General features: G+C 43.6%; 1 protein-coding gene across 1 annotated transcript in view; it reads right to left on the bottom strand.

Annotated features, from left to right (window-relative positions):
- The window catches only part of POLN (DNA polymerase nu), a 241,213-nt gene that overhangs the window by 124,709 nt on the left and 96,213 nt on the right, over positions 1-20,291 (bottom strand). The window contains exons 14-16 of the mRNA XM_065598521.1: positions 17,947-18,003; positions 17,091-17,144; positions 16,777-16,842 (exon numbers count right to left, since the gene is read on the bottom strand). Of these exons, the coding sequence (XP_065454593.1) occupies positions 16,777-16,842; positions 17,091-17,144; positions 17,947-18,003 (177 nt within the window). The remainder of the gene's footprint in view (positions 1-16,776; positions 16,843-17,090; positions 17,145-17,946; positions 18,004-20,291) is intronic.

Genomic DNA, 20,291 nt, shown 5'->3' with positions numbered 1-20,291 from the left:
TGCAACTCCTGACCAACCCATCAAAATGGTTGTTTGGAAGCAGGTGCAGAGCGGGACAAAATAGTAGCCCAGGCAGAAGGTCTCCATTTCTGCGAGCAATGCCTCTTTCATGGGGGCTCCAAGATTTTTTGATGGAAAAAGGAATCAGGTGATGGTCTCTATTTGAAGCAAGTGAGAGGGCCCTGCTTTCTCTTAGAATCCAAAGCATAAACCCCAAGAGACCAGAGTATGGCACAGGAATCTTTCAATGAGTGAAGTATCTCATCAGTTTTCAGACTGAAAAGATCCAGGCCCTCAAAGGGAAGATATTAATGAAATTCTATTATGCCACATTATAGATGTTTGCAATATAATTTCAAAGGCATTTACAAATCCAAAATCATCCCCGTTGACATAACAAGATGCAAACTGCACTTGCCTATACCAACCTCTGCTGCTGTGCTCTAGGGGCATTCACTTGGGAGAGGGCAAGTGGTAGTACCACCAAGTAGGATTTCCACAAGGGGCTGAGTGGGCAGTTTTAGTTTGCACCAGAGGCACCAAAGTAGCACTACCAGCTGAGGATATCTAAGACAGTGGTTTTCAACCTTTTTTCATTTGCAGACCCCCCAAAAATTTCAAATGGAGGTGCAGACCCCTATGGAAATCTTAGACAGTCTGCGGACCCCCAGGTTGGAAACCATTGGTCTAGGAAACAACGTGAAGCAGCACATCCCCAGCTACCTTAACAAAACCTACTCACCAGTCAAACTAGCTCACCTCTGGGACTACGCTGTGTCGCTCTGAACAGAAAAGGTTTACAGGTACTTTACAATACTATAAACCTCCCTTCAAAAAAGGCTAAACTTCTCTGAGGAGCTATCCGTCAGGATGTGCATTAGCAAAAGGCCATGGGTGAATTTGGCACCTTATAGACTAACAGATGTATTGGAGCATAAGCTTTCGTGGGTGAATACCCACTTCATCAGATCCAACACGGCTACCCCTCTGATATTTAATAATTTGGTTATAATTACCATAGAATTCTCAATGCTTCTTTTGTTCAATTGCTTTGATTATGTAAATTTTCATTAAATTCTTGTCAGTATGCTCATTCGCTGCGGAGTAGTGGGTCCAATTCTGGGTGCTACACTTTAAGAAAGATGTAGATAAATTGGAGAGAGCACAGAGGAGAGCAACAAAAATGGTAAAAGGTTTAGAAAACCTAACTTATGAAGAAAGGTTAAAAAAACTGGGCATATTTAGTCTTGAGAAAAGAAGACTGGGGCGGGGCGACGACCCAATGACAGTCTTCAAATATGTTTAAGGCTGTTATAAAGTGAATGGTGATCAGCTGTTATTCATATTCACCAAGGATAGGATAAGAAGTAATTGGTTTAGTTTGTAGCAAGGGAGATTCAAGTTAGATATTAGGAAAAACTTTCTAACTATAGTTAAGCTTTGGAACAAGTTACCTAAAGAGATTGTAGAATCTCTGTCACTGGGTTTCTTTATGAACAGGTTAGACCATGGGTTGGCAACCTGTGACTCCAGAACCACATGCAGCTCTTTGGCTGAACCGGCTCTTTGGGAACCGGCCAATGGGAGCTGTGAGGATGGTGCTGGGGGCGGGCGCAGCGCGTGGAGCTGCCTCACCCCACCCTCCGCCAGAGGCACACAGAGACGAGACAGCAGCCAGCCGCTTTTGGGAGTGGCATGGGGCCAGGGCAGGCAGGCAGCCTGGCTGCTGAGCTCTGCTGTGCCACCAGCCGGGAGCCGCCTGTGGTAAGTGCCTCCTGGCCACAGCCTGCACCTCGCACCCCCTCTCGCACCCCAACCCCTCCTGCACCCAAACTAAGACCCCGCACCCCCTCCGACACTTCAATCCCCTGCTCTGTAATCAAGGAAGACTGGCACCCAGCAGAAGAGTGAGAGGTTTGCATGCAGGGGATTTGGAGTCTGATACAAAGCCAAGGTGAGGTTCTCATAAGAACATAATCCACTGCAGCATGGGTGTAGTTATTGTGTCATTTCAGGTGCACAATGCTCCTGGCACCCCGTGATTCAGAAGGGCAGAGACCACTCAGCTCCGAGGGAGCACACACATTGTACAGTGACATCACATTACTGTGACCTCCTGCCAGGATACTGGCCTTATTCGGAGACTCACTTGAGGGACTGTCACATCACTGCAGGCCCTGTAGCAAATGCATTTTAACATACCCAAATGTGAACGCAAGTATTTGCAGGAGAGATGGGTCCAAATTTATTTGTATGTCAGTAACATCGTAGACCCAACTGAGATCAGGTCTCCATTGTGCTAGGTGCTGTACAAATGCAGGGGGTGTGCCTACATTGCAATCAGAAGCGTGATTGCAGCTCTGCTAGCTTTAATCTAGCTACCCTGGCTAAAGATATCAGTGCAGATGCAGCGGCATGGACCCACCATGGTTTAACACCGTGGCTACATACCCAGGCTGTGGGCAGTCTGGTACAGTCCTTGCTGAAGCACCTAGATTCTAGTCACATTAAAAGTATTGGTGAGTAGTAATAATAATTGAACAGATTAAAGTTATTAGTTGATAAATTCTAACTCTACAAGTAGCTTTATGTGCGATGAGGCTCTCTAAATATTTTGGTCAAAGACAAAAACAAAAAAATGGCTCTTCTTTGAAAGGCTGCTGACCCCTGGGTTAGACTAACATCAGTCAGGGATGGTCAAGGTTTACCTGGTCCTGCCTCAGCACGTGGGGGCTGGACTAGATGACCTCTTGAGGTCCCTGCCAGCCCTAAATTACTACGATTCTATGATTCACTTTAAAACAAAAACAAACAACAATAAAAGAAGGTGGATAGAGCATTTTAGTCTCCAAGGAGGTAAATCCAGCTCCTTTCACAAGCACTAAAACCTTCATTCAAATACATTTAAAGTTTAAAACAGCAAAAAGAACTGTAAACACATTAGAACTTGACAACGTGTACATAAAAAAGTCCAAGACCCTTTTGTCAGTACTAATGCAGTTATAGTCATCTTGTGACTGCATAGTATTGGGACAAATAAATAAAAAGGAACATGATCCAAAATTAAAATATGCTTTGAATGCAAGAGATACACAAAGAACAGAGATCTACTATAATAAATGGCATGTGTGTCCTGACTTTCTTTATCAACATGTCAGCACATCTGAGTGATGTTTTGTATCAGCTAAAAAATATGACACTGAATTGCTTTGATCCAAAGGTCTAAGAATATGCCTAGACAAAGTCAATCCAATTTCTCATCCCTGTTAAGACAATCTATCATTATTTTAGTGAAGCTGATGTCACAGCATACTTATCTGAAAAATGTTTTTTGCTAACTCTAGATAATGTTAAAAGAAGCCTTCCAACTAGATGCCTCAAATGAACATCACTTATGTGCCACTTTCCATGGTGTTTTCCAATGAAGGCCTAATTTTTTTCGTAATTAATCAAGACATACTAAAGCACGTACAGCACAAAGTTTAATGGCTATACTGTAACATTACTTGCCCATTTCACAATACTAATGTTGGATAAGCAACGTGTGTGTCTAATTTACATGAAGGCTGTGCATAACAGTACTCTTATCTTCATAAAAAGTGTATTCTTTCTTCCAGATAATCGTGCAAATGTACACTGTATCTTTGAACTTTTAGAATTTAAAAGAAGAGAGAGTCATAGCCTACTGGTTTCTGCAGCTGCGACAAAAGAAAAAATGTATACCTTTAGATCAAGGATTAATCATTGTCTGATGAATTTCAATGCCTAAATTTAAGTAAATACTAACTGGGGAGCTTGAGTATTCTAGAATTCTTTCCAACAGAGCATAGAAATCGTGCATCTGTTCCTAATTAAAACCTTTATTATTACTATTTAACATATCCACCAGAATGCTATCCTGTATACTAATATTTGAAGTACCTTTTAAACTTTCCCACTCCAATTCTATTTAGGCTAAAAGGCACAGTGGCTTCAAATTTTCCTAATGCAAGGAGTTTTACATTTTCCCCTAGGAGGAAATCAGCTTTCAAAACCATATATTTTCTGATCAGAGAAATCTGGGCATCAGTGTCCCTGAACCCTTGGCATACCTTGCCGTTTACATTGGCATCTCTAATAAACTCTTTCTCAAATTCCAATAGATCAGACCTTGCAAAATTCACTAGGCAAAATTCACCCCCTCTGTGATCCCTGAGCCTATAGCCACATTAATCTGGATTGAAAAGGGTTTGTACTTGGATTCCCAGTGCTTAAGGGCATCTTTTTTTCTGTGCTCACTGGAGCCACATGACTAGCTCATGCATACAGGACAAAAGACAATATAAAGAGAGGGAGAAAAAGGAAGTGAGAATTCTCCTTTCACTAAATGAAAATCAGCAAATCAATTGGCTATAAATTTACAAAAATTCCAAATGCACATAACACCCCTACCATAAGGCAAATCTTTTCTACACTCTTATGCTATTATCTTTCATTGCATATGTACCCTGGGCAGACGCAACCTGTAGCAGGTATCTTCCCTAGCAAGGACCACAGGATCTTTTAATCATACAGTATGCACTTGTCAAACAGTATGTATGCTTGGCTAAATTTCATCTTGTTCACTCATTTACATTAGTTCTGAAACATTGTTTGGAGATGTGATTTTATTAACATAAGAACATAAGAATGGCCGTACTGGGTCAGACCAAAGGTCCATCCAGCCCAGTATCCTGTCTACCGACAGTGGCCCAGAGGGAGTGAATCTAACAGGTAATGATCAAGTGATCTCTCTCCTGCCATCCATCTCCACCCTCTGACAAACAGAGGCTAGGGACACCATTCCTTACCCATCCTGGCTAATAGCCATTGATGGACTTAACCTCCATAAATGTATGTAGTTCTCTTTTAAACCCTGTTATAGTCCTAGCCTTCACAGCCTCCTCAGGCAAGGAGTTCCACAAGTTGACTGTGCGCTGCGTGAAGAAGAGCTTCCTTTTATTTGTTTTAAACCTGCTGCCCATTAATCTCATTTGGTGGCCCCCAGTTCTTATATAATGGGAACAAGTAAATAACTTTTCCTTATTCACTTTCTCCACATCACTCACGATTTTATATACCTCTATCATATCCCCACTTAGTCTCCTCTTTTCCAAGCTGAAAAGTCCTAGCCTCTTTAATCTCTCCTCATATGGGATCCATTTAGGGTGACCAGATCAGAGAGATAAAATATCGGGAAGTGGGAGGGGGGGAGGTAAGGGGGAAGCAAAAAAAAAAAAAGTTTCGCTGCACACGGAGGACCTGGGGCCGGGAGCGCAGCGCGGAGGCTCCTCCAGCCCACAGGGCAGCGCGGTGGGTCCGGGCGGGGGCAGGGCAGAGCGGGCAGGGGCCAGGTGGGCGGCGCGGGGGCGGGGGCTGAATCCCCGCTGTTGCCGGGACAGCCCCGCGCCTCTCCCTCCTGCTCTCGGCTGTGCTGCACTCCAGCGGCTGCAGCTCCTTCCTGGCTGCGCGCGCTACTCTCCCCGCGGGGTCTCCCACCCCCTGGCCCACCCCGGGCACATGCGGCATGCGTCCCGCCGCTGGCAGGAAGCCCCGCGCCTCTCCCTCCCATTCTCGGCTGTGTTCCAGCAGCTCCTTCCCGGCGGGTGCCCCGCTGGGAAGGAGCTGCTGGAACACAGCCGAGAGCGGGAGGGAGAGGCGTGGGGCTCCCTGCCGGCGGCCGGACGCATGCCGCATGTGCCCGGGGCGGGAGGTGCGTCCCGCTGGGAAGGAGCCGCAGCTGCTGGAGCGCAGCCGAGAGCGGGAGGGAGAGGCGCGGGGCTCCCTGGCAACAGCGGGGATTCGGTCCCCGCCCCCGCGCTGCCAACCCCACGCTGGGCCCACGCTGCCCCTGCCCGGACCCCACCGCGCTGCCCGTGGGCTGCAGGGCTGGAGCAGCCTCCGCGCTGTGCTCCCGGCCTCGGGCCCTCGTGTGCAGTGGTCCGGGGGCCAGGCAGGAGCCCTCTGGCATGGCGGGGGGCTCAAAGCTGATCCCCCCCATCTCCCTCCCTCCCTTGCCAGCCCCTCTTTGCCCGCCCGGTGCCAGAGCTGACTCACTAGCTCCAGGATCCAGGTGCCGCCACTGCCATCCCCTCCCTCCAGGCTTGCGCCACCATGCAGCTGCAAGCCTGGGAGGGAGGAGGAATGCCGCGTGGTTGGGGAAGAGGCGGGGCCAGGGCGGGGATTTGGGGAGGGAGCCAATGGGGGAAGGAGGGGGCGGAGCCGGGGCAAGAGTCCCTCCGGGAGGGCAAAATTTCTTGTTTGTCCAGTGTACCGACCAAACATCAGTCAGGATGCGGGACAAAGAAGCAAATATCGGGACAGTCCCGATAAAATCGGGACGTCTGGTCACCCTAGATCCATTCCAAACCCCTAATCATTTTAGATGCCCTTCTCTGAACCTTTTCTAATGCCAGTATATCTTTTTTGAGATGAGACCACATCTGTATGCAGTATTCAAGATGGGGGCATGCCATGGATTTATAGAAGGGCAATAAGATATTCTCCATCTTATTCTCTATCCCCTTTTTAATGATTCCTAACATCCTGTTTGCTTTTTTGACTGCCGCTGCACACTGCGTGGATGTCTTCAGAGAACTATCCACGATGACTCCAAGATCTTTTTCCTGATTAGTTGTAGCTAAATTAGCCCCCATCATATTGTATGTATAGTTAGGGTTTTTTTTCCAATGTGCATTACCTTACATTTAGCCACGTTAAATTTCATTTGCCAGTTTTTTGCCCAATCACTTAGTTTTGTGAGATCGTTTTGAAGTTCTTCACAGTCTGCTTTGGTCTTAACTATCTTGAGCAGTTTAGTATCATCTGCAAACTTTGCCACCTCACTTTTTACCCCTTTCTCATTTATGAATAAGTTGAATAGGATTGGTCCTAGGACTGACCCTTGGGGAACACCACTAGTTACCCCTCTCCATTCTGAGAATTTACCATTTATTCCTACCCTATGTTCCCTGTCTTTTAACCAGTTCTCAATCCATGAAAGGATCTCCCCTCTTATCCCATGACAGCTTAATTTACGTAAAAGCCTTTGGTGAGGGACCTTGTCAAAGGCTTTCTGGAAATCTAAGTATACTATGTCCACTGGATCCCCCTTGTTCAAAACAGTAAATAATTTGAAATATATTTGTAGATTTTCAGAACACTGCCATGTTCTCCATCCTGAACATGAGAAGACATGAAAAAAAGAAAAAAACAAGGGAACATGGAAAAACTAATCATACAACCTTTCATGAGTAGTTATCAAAGCTGCATCTGGCTTTACAGAATCATTGCAACAGTGATACATGATAGTTGCTATCCTATAATTTTAATAAAAGGCAAGGCACAATACTTGTATATCCCTATTGCAATTAATATGCCATTCCATACTGAAATCTTCCTAACATCTGTTATGACTTGCTTTTGCTATAAATGTTATTAGGCTGAAAGTCATATCTTATGACAGACTGAGATAATAGCAAGTGAATTTTTATTTCACTGTTAATTTGGGAATGTAGTCAGCACATTTAATAAGAAGATAGCAGCAAAAGAACTAAAAACAGCAGCATGAAGAAATGGAAGGTAAGATTCTAACATATGTATTCATTCAAGAAAAGAATTTATTTAGCTATAAAAATATACTCAGAAAAGGGACCCTCATTAGCTCTATTTATAATAAACACAGATTATCTTCATCAGAATGAAATGAGGATAACTAGGGAAGGTATGGTACTGTAATAAAGCAATTTAACTGAAGAGTTAAAGTGTTTTTTATTTTTAGCTTTTCACACATACAAAATGTATTCAGTCATCCAGTTGTAAATAAACATTTATAATGCCTACAGAAAGAAATCACAGTTCCAAAATGCACTCTTGTTTCAAGATGTGCTATATTATTTATACATCACTTTCTGTTGCTAGTGAGAAATGAAGCAGCTATGCACTGTATATTTATAATACAGGTGAAGAAATCAAATTCCAGAAACACCAGCATTGAGGAAAAATAGAAGAAACAAAGTTTAACTAAATGGGGTCATGGAGGGAGGAGGGGAAATAATGTGAGCACTACTGCATAAAACAAAAAAACCAACAACAAAAAGTCACATGCACTGACTGTCAAGCATGCTGATCTATTCAGTGTAAAGTCTAGTTCACTCAAGGCCAAAAAGAAATATTTGTGGGTTGTGGAGCTGCCGGGGGGAGGGCTAGTAGAAAGTCACAGAATCACAGAAATGTAGGGCTTGAAAAGGGACCTTGAGAGGTCATCTAGTCCATCTCCCGCCCCACACTGAAACAAGGCCAAGTATACCTAGACCATCCCTGACAAGTGTTTGCCCTTGGTAACCTATTCCTTATAGACAGACAGTTTTTCCTAATATCTAACCTAAATATCTCTTGCTGAATATTAAGCTGATTACTTCTTGTCCCATCTTCAATAGACATAAAGAACAACTAATCACTGTTCTCTTTATAATGGTCCTAAACACATTTGAAGACTGTTATAAGGTCTCCCCTTCACTCTTCTCAAGACCAAACATGCCCAGGTTTTAACCTGTCCTCATGGGTCATGTTTTCTAAACCTTTTATCTTTTTTTTTTCCTCTGGTGGTTACTTCACTATGGAACCCTACAGACATCTATATACAAGAAACCCACGGATCATCACACCTACCTTCATAGATCTAGTACCCACCCCAAAACAAACCAAGAAATCTGTTATCTACAGCCAGGCACTCAGATACCACAGAATACGCCCTGAGGAGAAAGTCTGGGATATACACCTTAAACACACTCAAAACCATCATCACCAAACAAGGACACTCCACCAGAGAAGTAGATTGCAACATGGAGCAGACCACCCAAATTCCCCAAGAGAACTTGCTTCAATATAGACCACACACCCCCTAATTGCCACCTACCACCCCACACTTGAACCCATACAGGGGATCGTCAAATAGCTACAACCAACCCATACTCGATGGGGACCCCATCCTGAAAAAAAAAATCTGTCCTGAACCCCCTCTTCTGGCCTTCAAACAACTATCTAATCACTCCTACCTCATCATCAGAAGCAAGTTCCCCACAGACCAGGACACCAACTCAAAGTGGCACTAGACGCTGCCAGAAACAGCACAGTAGGCATGTGTGTAGGGGCGCCTTACCTCTCTAAAACTGTGTGCAACATGAAGGTCAGCTGTAGGCGGGGAGGGGGGCGCTGAAGATGCTGTGCCTAGGGGTTCATAAGGTGTAACTCTGGCCCTTGCTACAACGATCAACGCCCCCCACAACAAACCTTTTAAGATTCATGGATCCTGCACTTGCCTACCACAACATGTGGTGTACCTGAATCCAATGCATTAAATGCCCCAACAAACAACTATGAGGGTGAAACTAGACAACCACTATGCTCTCAAATGAACTCACACTGGAAAATGATCAAAGACAAAAACACCCTATCACCTGTGGGTGAAAAACTTTTCACAAAGCAATCACTCTATAGCTGACTTATCAGTCCTCATCCTCAAAGGAAAACTGCACAACACTTTCAAAAGATGAGCATGGGAGGTTGAATTCATAACCTTGCTAGACACTAAAAATTATGGTTTTAATAAAGACCCTGGATTTATGGCTTATTACAACAATCTGTAACCCCTAACCCCCATTTTTGTCCTATAACTACAGGGATGTTAATGGGCCACTTCACCTTGAATGGTCCCTCAGAATATGTGTTAATTACTTATGCTAAACTATCTGCTCTATCTTGTATTTAGCTTTGATACTCTGAGTACATTTCCCAAACCTGAGGAAGAGGTCTGTGTAGCTCCAAAGCGTGTCTCTCTCACTAACAGAAGTTGGCCCAATAAAAGATGTTGACTCACCCACCTTGTCTCTCTAATACCCTGGGACTCACATGGCTACAACAACACTGTATTCAGCAACTCTTGTCAATTCTGACATACCCACTACACCTCACATGCTGGTGTCATGATATTTATTTAAAGGTGACATGTAATATATAGTTTGGTCATTGATATCACTGAAATGTTTGTAACAACAGTGTAGGTGAAATTCTTGGGACACGGATATTATGTCTGTCATCTGGCACTGGGCTAGATGAACCATTGGTCTGACCCAGTAGGGCTATTCTTATGTTGTGTCTTTGATACTGTGAGCAGACAAAGGGGACAAAACAGGATTTGCCATATAAAGGGGAAAGAAAATATGGTGGCAGATGCCCTGATCAGGAAAGAGGATTCTGACCTGCTGCCTCCGGGTCAGCCAGTTGCTAACCCTCCCACAGTTTTGTAAGAGGGGAGGTGTAAGCTTAACCTCCCTGCCAGATGGCAAGGGACTACTTGGTATGTAGCTGTGAGTTTCAGCTGGCTTGACCAGCCCTATGTACGCTGTCATAATCTGTATCTATATGGGTCACATAAGGTATCATATGTGAACTGGTGACACATTGGTGATTAACATCATTGTGAAATATATGTTATTAGCACTAGATGAGGAATTATGGATACTCACTAATATTATGCTATAAAGTCTGTGACCCTTCCCCACAATGCTCCTGAAAGATAGATCTCTCCTGCTGATTTCCCAGACCAGTGTTTGTGGACGTTTGGAAGGAAATAATTGTTGGCATGATGGATCACATCTCTACTCTCTGAGTGAATTCAGTTACAGAGTTTAGCCATGCAAATGCCATCTTTGAGCTCAATGGCCTCATTAAAATTTCTTCACTGCCTGAATATCAACCATATTACACAGGGGATGTTTCTGGCTCTTACTTAGGTGCTGTCCCTAGTTCCTTCTCCCATCCACACACAAACGCCTCTCACCCAAGTTAAGTGGTGATTTCAAAATGGGTTAGCTGGCATAGGTGGGGGTGTGGATTAGCATGGTTTCCACTTTCACTCTGGAAAGTAACCTGCCGTACACTCAGGATACAGACTAAATCATCTGAGTGCTGATAGTCTTCCAATGCCTTCCCAAAATTCCATCCATGTGTCCAGTGGGACAGACAAGTTATCTCACAATTCACTGGGCAAGAATCAGAGCAGCTCAGCTTACTGTAACACAAAAGAAAAAACAGTTACTCACCTTTCGTAACTGTTGTTCTTCAAGATGTGTTGCTCATGTCCATTTCATTGTAGGTGTGTGTGCTTGACACATGCACCGGTGCCTGAAGTTTTTACCCTCAGTGGTATCCATAGGGGACTGGCTCTGGTGCCCTCTGGAGTGGTGCGCGTATGCACCTGTATAAGGGGTGCTGTCGGCCCCCTCCCTCCCTCATTTCCTTCTTGCTGGAACTCCAACAGAAGGGAAGGAGGGTGGGTCATGGAATTGATATGAGCAACACATCTCAAAGAACAACAGTTACGAAAGGTGAGTAACCATTTTTTTCTTCTTTGAATGCTTGCTCATGTCCATTCCATTGTAGGTGACTCCCAAGCAGTACCTTCAGAGGCGGGTCGGAGTTCACGGACGTGTCAATTGCAACACAGCTCTGCCAAATCCAGCGTCAACCCTGGCTTGCTGGATGATGGCATAATGCGTCATCAAGGTGTGCACCAATGACCATGTCGTGGCCCTACAGATGTCCTGGATGGGGACATGGGCCAGAAAAAGAGGTCAATGACGTCTGAGCCCTCATGGAGTGAGCAGTTATTAATGGTGGAGGCACCACTCACGCCAATTCATAATAGGTACAGATGCAGGTAGTGATCCAGTACGAAATCCTCTGAGCCAACACTGGGAGGCCCTTCATTCTGTCAGCCACTGCAATGAAGAGGTGAGTCGATCTGCGGAAAGGCTTAGTACACACAAGGTAGAAAGCCAGGGCATGCCGGATGTCTAGGGTGTGTAGACGCCTTTCCTCGTTGGACGCGTGGGGCTTTGGACAGAAAATTGGGAGAAAGATGTCCTGGTTGACATGGAAGTGCAACACCACCTTTGGCAGGAAGGCAAGATGGGGACGCCATTGGACTTTATCCTTGTAGAACACCATGTACAGGGGCTCTGACGTAAGAGCCTTAATCTCAGAGGCTTGCCTCGCCGAGGTAATAGCTACAAGGAATACGACCTTCCATGAGAGATGCGAGAGAGAGCAAGAGGCCAGAGGCTCGAAAGGAGGACCAGTGAGCATGGAAAGGACCAGGCTGAGATCCCATTGGGGAACTGGATCCTGGACTGGAGGAAACAGTCTCTCAAGGCCCCTCAGGAGGCTCATGTGAGAATACCGATCTACCTTGGATGTGAGGGTGGAAGGCCGATATGGCCATCAAGTGCACCTTGATTGATGAGAAGGCAAGGTCTTGGTGCTTTAAATGCAGGAGGTAATCCAGGATGGATTGCAGAGACACGCTGACCAGGAAGATATTCCACTCTGATGCCGAGCAGGAGAAGCACTTCCACTTTGTGAGGTAGGTAGCCCTAGTGGAGGGCTTTCTGATTTCCAGAAGAACCTGCTGCACCTGACTGGAGCAGGCCTGCTCCTCAGAGTTCAGACACCAAGCAACCACACCATGAGGTGAAGAGAGGTGAGATTTGGGTACAGCAACCACCCGTGATCCTGAGAAAGCAGGTCCGGTGGTCGGGAAGAGGCCATGTTGTTTCTATGGCCAAGTCGATGAGCGTCACGAACCAATGCTGATGAGGTCAGGCCGGGGAGATCATAATGACCCGCGCCTTATCCTTCTTGATCTTGGAAAGGACCCTGCTGATCAGAGGGATTGGCGGGAAGACATACATCAGAGTGCCCACCCACGACAGGAGAAAGGCATTGGATAGTGGGCCACTGTCAAGGCCTTGCAGAGAGCATAACTGGTGGCATTTTCTGTTCTGCCTGGTGATGAACAGGTCCACTTGGGGAGCTCCCCACCTCTGGAAGAGCATCCTGATGACCTCCAAGTGGAGGGACCACTTGTGGTGAGAGAAGGACCTGCTGAGGTAATCTGCCAGTGTGTTCCGAACACTGGGGAGGTGGGAGGCTTCCAGGTAGATCGCATGCTGGATGCAGAAGTCCTACAGGCCAAGGGCTTCCTGACAAAGGATTGATGGGCGGGCTCCCCCATGTCTGTTGACATAGAACATGGAGGCCGTGTTGTCTGTCAGCACCTGCATCACGCGATCAGACAGATGGGGAAGGAATATCTCGCAAGCCAGGCAGCTGGCCTTGAGCTCTCTCACATTTATGTGAAGAGACAACTCTCACAATCATAGCCTGAGTCTTGGGAGCACTGAGGTGCACACCCCAACTGAGGTCGTACTCATCCAACATCAGAGATACTGTGGGCTGTGGAATTGCAAACGGAACACCTTCCAACACCGGATCTGGGTTGGACCACCATTGGAGGGAGGTGAGTAGCTGGGGCAGGATCGTGAAGAGTCTGTCCAAAGGGTGTCTGGCTGGGGAATAGATTGATAACAGCCACATTTGAAGGGGCCTTAGCCGCAGCCTTGTGTGCCGGATGACATAGGTGCATGCAGCCACGTGCCCTAGGAGTCTGAGGCAGACCCGAGCTGTGGTAAGCAGGTGTGCGGTGACTTGGGAGATCAGATCTGACATTGCCCTGAACCTGGCCTGTGGTAAAAATGCTCTGGCCTGCATGGAGTTGAGGACAGCTCCTATGCACTCTATCCTCTGAAGAGGGACCAATGTTGATTTTTGTTCGTTTATCAACAGGTCCAGAGCTTGACAAGTGACTCACAACGTCGTGACACTGCACTGCACCTGCTCTTTGGAGAGGCCCTTGATGAGCCAGTCACCGAGATAAGGATAGATCTGAATACCTTGACATCTGAGGTAGGCTGCGACTACTGCCATGAACTTTGTAAACACTTTTGGTACTGTCACTAGGCTGAATGGGAGCATCACGAACTGGCAGTGTGTCTGACCAACCACAAACCATAGGAAGAGACAATGCAGGCAAGTAAATTCTTCATTACATTGTTACTCCTTACTTTTTTAGTGGGGTATTGGGGTTTTTTGGGGGGAGGGGGTGATTGGAATCCTAGACTTGACCTGAAAAACGAAGAAGTGTATCCCTGTTCCTTGTTGAAGTATTAAAGATGCTGTGCAGTCCTGACTAATGTCTTGCGATAATCTCAAGAATGCACATGATGGGAGATGCGAACATGAGAGACAAAATGCCCATCAGTTTCTTTTATGCCTTATACTCTTAACACAGAAAACACAAATGGATCAGATTTTTAAAACTCAGCCTTCTTTAAACCCATAGTTTGCAGGCATAAGTAATGGTACAATTTGCACAGTTGATAAGAACATGGTGGTAGTACAGTAAGACTAACCTCACATAAGGGAGCACATTGTGAGATCCTGGTCAAAATTAGACCCTGTATAGTTGTCCCTTCAATATTTTTGTATAATGGTGAAAACAGAAGCTGATGATCATTGCAAAAATATTTAGTTGTATATTTATGGAAACTATAGGAAAATTTTTGTTTTGTTTATTAGAATCAGGAGAGAAGATATTGGCTAGATTTTCAAAAGTGCTCAGCACCAACAATTGGGACCATCATTTCAATATTTTCAATAAGAGTTGCAGTGTGCTGGCTGTTATTTAGGTGCCTAAAGGGCAGCAGAGTGTTTTTTGAAATTCTGACCCCATTTCTGGGTGCTCAGTCCTTCTGGAAATTCTGGTCATAGTGTTAATACATACTATGATGCAAGTATCAGTTTACTGTGAAATATAAAAGAAAAATGTTATGTTTAGTTGAACCATACTGCGTCACAGACAGAATAACTAAGAACCTTTTAACAATCTGCTAGCTCATTTGTCTGACTTCAGTATGTCAGACATACGTGCTTTTTCACAAACATTTATAAACCAAAATCATGAAAAGTAAAATGTAAATCAACATAAAATGAAGCTAATTTTGAATGCTAGAGTGTAAAAACACTATTTTCTCCTACCGTCCCTCCATTTATATACTTTGAAGAGCTCAGGTTAAAAATGCATAACCTTCTACTGTTTGCCACATAACATACCATATAAATTGGCTGGGGGTATCTAATGCTGACAATGAAAATGTCTAAAAATACAGTGCTGTGCAAGAAACATGCACAAGATACTTCGTAATGTTAGAGAAGTCATACTGAAAACATTTTAAAAACTTCACATACACAGTGCACTTATAAGCAAACATGTTCCCTGCCTTAAAAAAGGCATGAACAGAAATCAAATTAGTTTTATTTATTAAAAGACATGACAGTGCTATTAGAACCAAGATATTTGTTTTGTATAAATGTCTCTTGAAAGTTTCTGTCTATCTAGGTAGTTATGTGGTCCCATCAATGTCATAAGAAGTAATCACATTTAATATGATTTAGTAATTCAAGATATCCATAATTAAGTTAGAAAACCAGTTAGGTTTCAATGTAAAATGAAATACTTTTCTTCTGCTAATGCAAGTGGGTCTGTAAGAACAATTAGCACATCTTAAATATATGTGCTAAGTGCTGATCTTTCTTTAGGTTTCTGCCTTAGTTCCCTCATCCTTTAATCTTTACATTCCTCAAAGCTATTAGCAATAATTGTGGCACATTATTTTAAATACATTTAACCAGGTTCAACCTTTTCTCCTTTTGGCTGTACATGTACACTACAATGTCAGAATCAGATAGCAAAATTTTAATTAATTTTAAACATTCATATTGATAAGATCTGATCCATATTTATTTTTTGGTATATCATTTATTGGCCCAGTGAAGTTGACATGACCTAAGACGTGCAAACCCCAGAAGGATGCAGATACTGGCTCAATGGCAGGCTGACCTATTCAGTAGAAAGATCCCAACTCCCCTTAATACTGTCATTTCACAAATGGGAAAGGGAGATTATGGAACTTGACCGATGTCACAAACCAAATACATGTCAGACTCAAAAGTCAAATCCAGTCACTCTCTGCAATCTAAACAAATGACAGATTAATTTTACTAAGCCCTTTAAATAAAAAAGTCACCCTGAACCAGAGACCAGGCCTCAGAATTTCAACCTAAAAAGATGAAAGTTTTGGAAAATTAGGAACAACTGAAAACAGGAGTTTATATAATGGACGTGATTAGGCAATCTACAGCTCTAACCACAAGGAGTAAAGAATTATGGTATAAAATTAAAAAGAAAAGAAAAAAATCGAATAAATATAAAGATACTGAAATGACACAAAGTTAATGAGACAGAAATTCAAAGAAAAAGTATCGTCTTATGCATTGATTTTAAAGGCATGGAGGGTTATGTTACAAGGTGTGGGTGTGATTTGCTGTCCTTGCAGAGCACAATGGTTGTACCTCAGGTCAAAAGTCTTCAGTAATTGCTCTAACAATATCAGGAACCAGAGGCTACATGGCTCAGAACTGAGGATTTCTAATATCCCTGTCTCTTTTGTAACCTAAAAGCTAAGCAATGAATATTATACTCTGTTCTAAAAGTAGTTGTCAATATTATTTAATGTAATCTCTGTCTAAAGTGCAATACCCACTTAACAATATATTTTGTTCCTATCTCCCATCTACATACAATATTGCAATTACTAGTTCTTTGATCCCTCTGATAGCCAAAGGAAAACTAGTTTGGAATTTTTCATGCATATTAAACAGCATGAAGCAAAATTATGTAAATGGAGTGTATATTTCCATTTAGCTGACCTGGAGCCCTCTATTGGACATGGCTTACAATGAAATGCATTTTCACCACACTTTCTTTGAATGAAAAAGGCTTCTAAAAGACTCACTTACAGGATGCTTGGCTGAAAGTCTGCCAGTCACAGTTCCTGTCTGATTCCATGTAGATGAAATAAATCCCTTTAGTGAAGTAAAAAAAAAATCCAAATATAAAAGCCTGTGATAAGTTGTTGCAGAAGTCAAGATGTGAAAATGAAATTTTACTCTAAAGCTTATATATACTATGTTATCAATATTTCCATATAAGTAAAAATAAGGGTTATATTTTTAATAAAAATACATTATAATTTTAAAAACTTCAGAATTATTTCAAACCATCTTATACAGAAATACACAAATTTACAGGGGGGGCTTTTTTGCATTCTTACCTTTTTCATGCATGAAAGTAGTCCATCCACATAGGTTGACTTTATCTTGTGAACCTAAATTAGAAAAAGAGTTTAGTACTTTTTCTATATATATTATCTAAATTATAAGAGGTTTTCGAGTGGAAACTCATACTCTTCAAGTCAACCCATTTACAACTATAGAAAATGTGTAGATACCGCAAAACATTTTTAATAGCGAGGGTGATAGACATTCAATAATGGCTCAATACAGTGAATTTAATGGCATTGAACATTTGGCTCTAGTCTAAATATTTGGCTATACAGGTGTTGCAGTGTGAAAGTTTCAGAATTTGGCACTCAGAGATGCAGAAACAAAGGATGACACAAGGAAGCCAAAGACTGATTTTTTAGTTTTACTCTGAAAACACATCCATTGAAAACCCAACTATTAACTAAAATGGGCAGACTAAACTAATGCTGTGATGGACTGTCAGCAGACTATTCTAAAAATAAGAAATAGCAACATATCAAAAAGTCCACTGATCTAACCCCTTACAATCTCGAGCTCTTTTCTTGGTCCAGATTTTCTCATTAGCAGTGCACGGTATCACCAAACCAATTTTGTTAGTGAAGTTTTCTAAAATTGTGCAACAAACATTTAACAAAAATTTGTGGCTCCAGCTGTTAACTGAAAAAAATATAGTGCAAACCAAACCTATTTTTGAACTCATACTAAGAATTTACCTACTGCTGCAGAAATATTAAGACTATTTAAAGAAATACATGAAATCATATGCTAGCCAAAAGATTCTCAGAAAAGTGGCGTAGTAAAGCTATATTTTTGTTAATTCTTGCTTTCAATGCAAAATATGTTCTTTATGAAAAATGAACTCACCTGTCGGTATTCTAAAATTATCTTAGGCAATGGATGAAGATCTTGCAGCTTGTTTAACTAGAGAATAAATAAAGAATTTGACTTAGTAGTGTGCTAGTTATTCAATTAAATTTTGTTATGTTAACAAGCTTAATTTAGCATTTAGAATATTGACTGATTTTTAGATGTCTGAAACCTGAATACTACCTCTTTTAGTAGTTAGAAGCAGCATCAGTAGTGTTAAAGGTCAAGCAGAATTTCTAGAAGCTGAGAAGTGGGACAGGAGGGGACTTTTATGAAGATATAAACCCCAGCTTGTCCCAATATACAGAAAACCCTTGAACCTGGGCATGTATTCCCATCCAGGTGCTGAAATACCATGGTGAACTGCATGGTGTAACAACATATGAACAGAAAGACACTCATGACTTCTAGTTTATAATTTAATTGTCAGGACTCAGATTGGGACCAGAGCATGTGCAGGGGACTGGACTAGATGACCTCTCAAGGTCCCTTCCCGTCCTATGATTCTATGTCCAGGGCAGTCAGGGAGGGTTTCTAGTTGCTGTAAAATGGACTTCAGAGTTCAGTTTGAGACAGGAAGATTTAAACTAGCTGATGGGAAATCTCTTGTCAGAGAGGAAGAGAAAGACAGTGAACTCATCAGGGAGGAAATAATTACTTCAAGATTCCAGTCAAAAAGGGGGGAAGAGAGAGGCAACCAGCCAGTGTCTGTACTAGATTTCTATCTCAGTGTAGGAAGGGAGTCAGTATAGATGAAAACTTTGCTTTTCCACCATGGTTGAAGGAAGTACAGAACCTAGTCTAGAGGGCTGCTTTTCTAGGCTCTGTAACAAGGAGTCAAAAGGCAATTTGTTAAAATTAATTTTAAGTTAATTTTAGTTAAGTTAATTTATCTTTACCTGTACATTTGCCTTTTCATAACAGGAAAAATACCGTTCTGGAATTGCCTTTTGGGTAGCCATGCTCACAGATAACAGCAAAGGCAATGTCTAGAACTTAGGGTGACCATATTACCTAAAGAGAAAATGGGACCCCCCCACAGCCACTCACCCAAAGGACCCCCCATGCTGTTGCCCAGTTGCTGGAACCCTGTGGGCCCTCCTGCCCCCACACAAGGCTGTTGCCCTGGTGGTTAGAACCCTGCATGGGCCCTGCATGCTGGAACCCCCTCCAGCTACCGACCCTCCAGGATTACCTTCCCCCTGTGGGGGGGCTGGCATCTCTGTTTGTTCCCTCCACACCACACACCACTTTTTTGCCAAAAGTGGGTATTTCTCCTGTTTGCTCTTGCCAACTGTTCAAGTCAGCAAGAGCAAACGGGACAAATGCCTCTTTTGGAAAAAAAAAGTTGGGACACCCAGGACAAGGCTTAAAAAAGGGACTGCCCCAGCCAAAATGGGATATATGGTCACCCTAGAGAACTCTACTGCAAGATCAGTAGAATTCTAACCCTTAAAGCAGTGGCTCTCAAACTTTTTTTACTGGTGACCCCTTTCACATAGCAAGCCTCTGAGTGCGGCCCCTCTTATAAATTAAAAACACTTTTAAATATATTTAACACCATTATAAATGCTGGAGGCAAGCGGGGTTTGGGGTGGAGGTTGAGAGCTCACGACCGCCCATGTAATAACCTCACGACCCACTGAGAGGTCCCGACCCCCAGTTTGAGAATCCCTGCCTTAAAGCCTATAATATACTGCAAGCATATTAACAAAGGAAAGGAAAAATCCAAATTTACAGATAAGGAAAAAACTGTCTTATCCTTATACATAGGTAGTCCATCCAACCATGGGCGCCAACTTTCTCCAGCACCGGTGGGTGCACATGCCCCCCGCCCCGACTCCACCCTTTCCCTGTCCCTGCCCCCACATTCCAACCCCATCCCCAAAGTCTCTGCCCTAACTCCGCCCCCTCCCTGCCCCTATTGGATCCCTTCCCCAAATTCCCGCCCTGGCCCCGCCTCCTCCCCCAGCATGCTGCATTCCTCCTACTCCCCCCTCCCTCCCCGCCCTGCGAATCAGCTGATTCGTGGTGCAAGCGCTGGGAGGGAGGGGGAGAAGCAGGACGTGGCAGCGCGCTCGCGGAGGAGGTGGAGACGGAGGTAAGCTGGAGCGGGGGGGTGGGGAGGGGAGCTGCCGGTGGGTGCTGAGCACCCACCAATTTTCTTCCGTGGGTGCTCCAGCCCCAGAGCATCCATGGAGTCAGCACCTGTGCATCCAACTGGAACAGACTGCTGGTAGAGCCCAGTGTTTTGAAATAACATGAAATAAAGCAAAAAGTTACACAAAAAATGAAATAAAACAAATAAATCATTATAAAACAAAGCTTCTCATCACCCTCAG

Source organism: Chrysemys picta, chromosome 5 (assembly GCF_011386835.1).
Source record: "Chrysemys picta bellii isolate R12L10 chromosome 5, ASM1138683v2, whole genome shotgun sequence".
NCBI lineage: Eukaryota > Metazoa > Chordata > Testudines > Emydidae > Chrysemys > Chrysemys picta.
The sequence above is the reverse complement of the archived record's forward strand: the minus strand, read 5'-3'. Positions and strand labels throughout refer to the sequence as shown.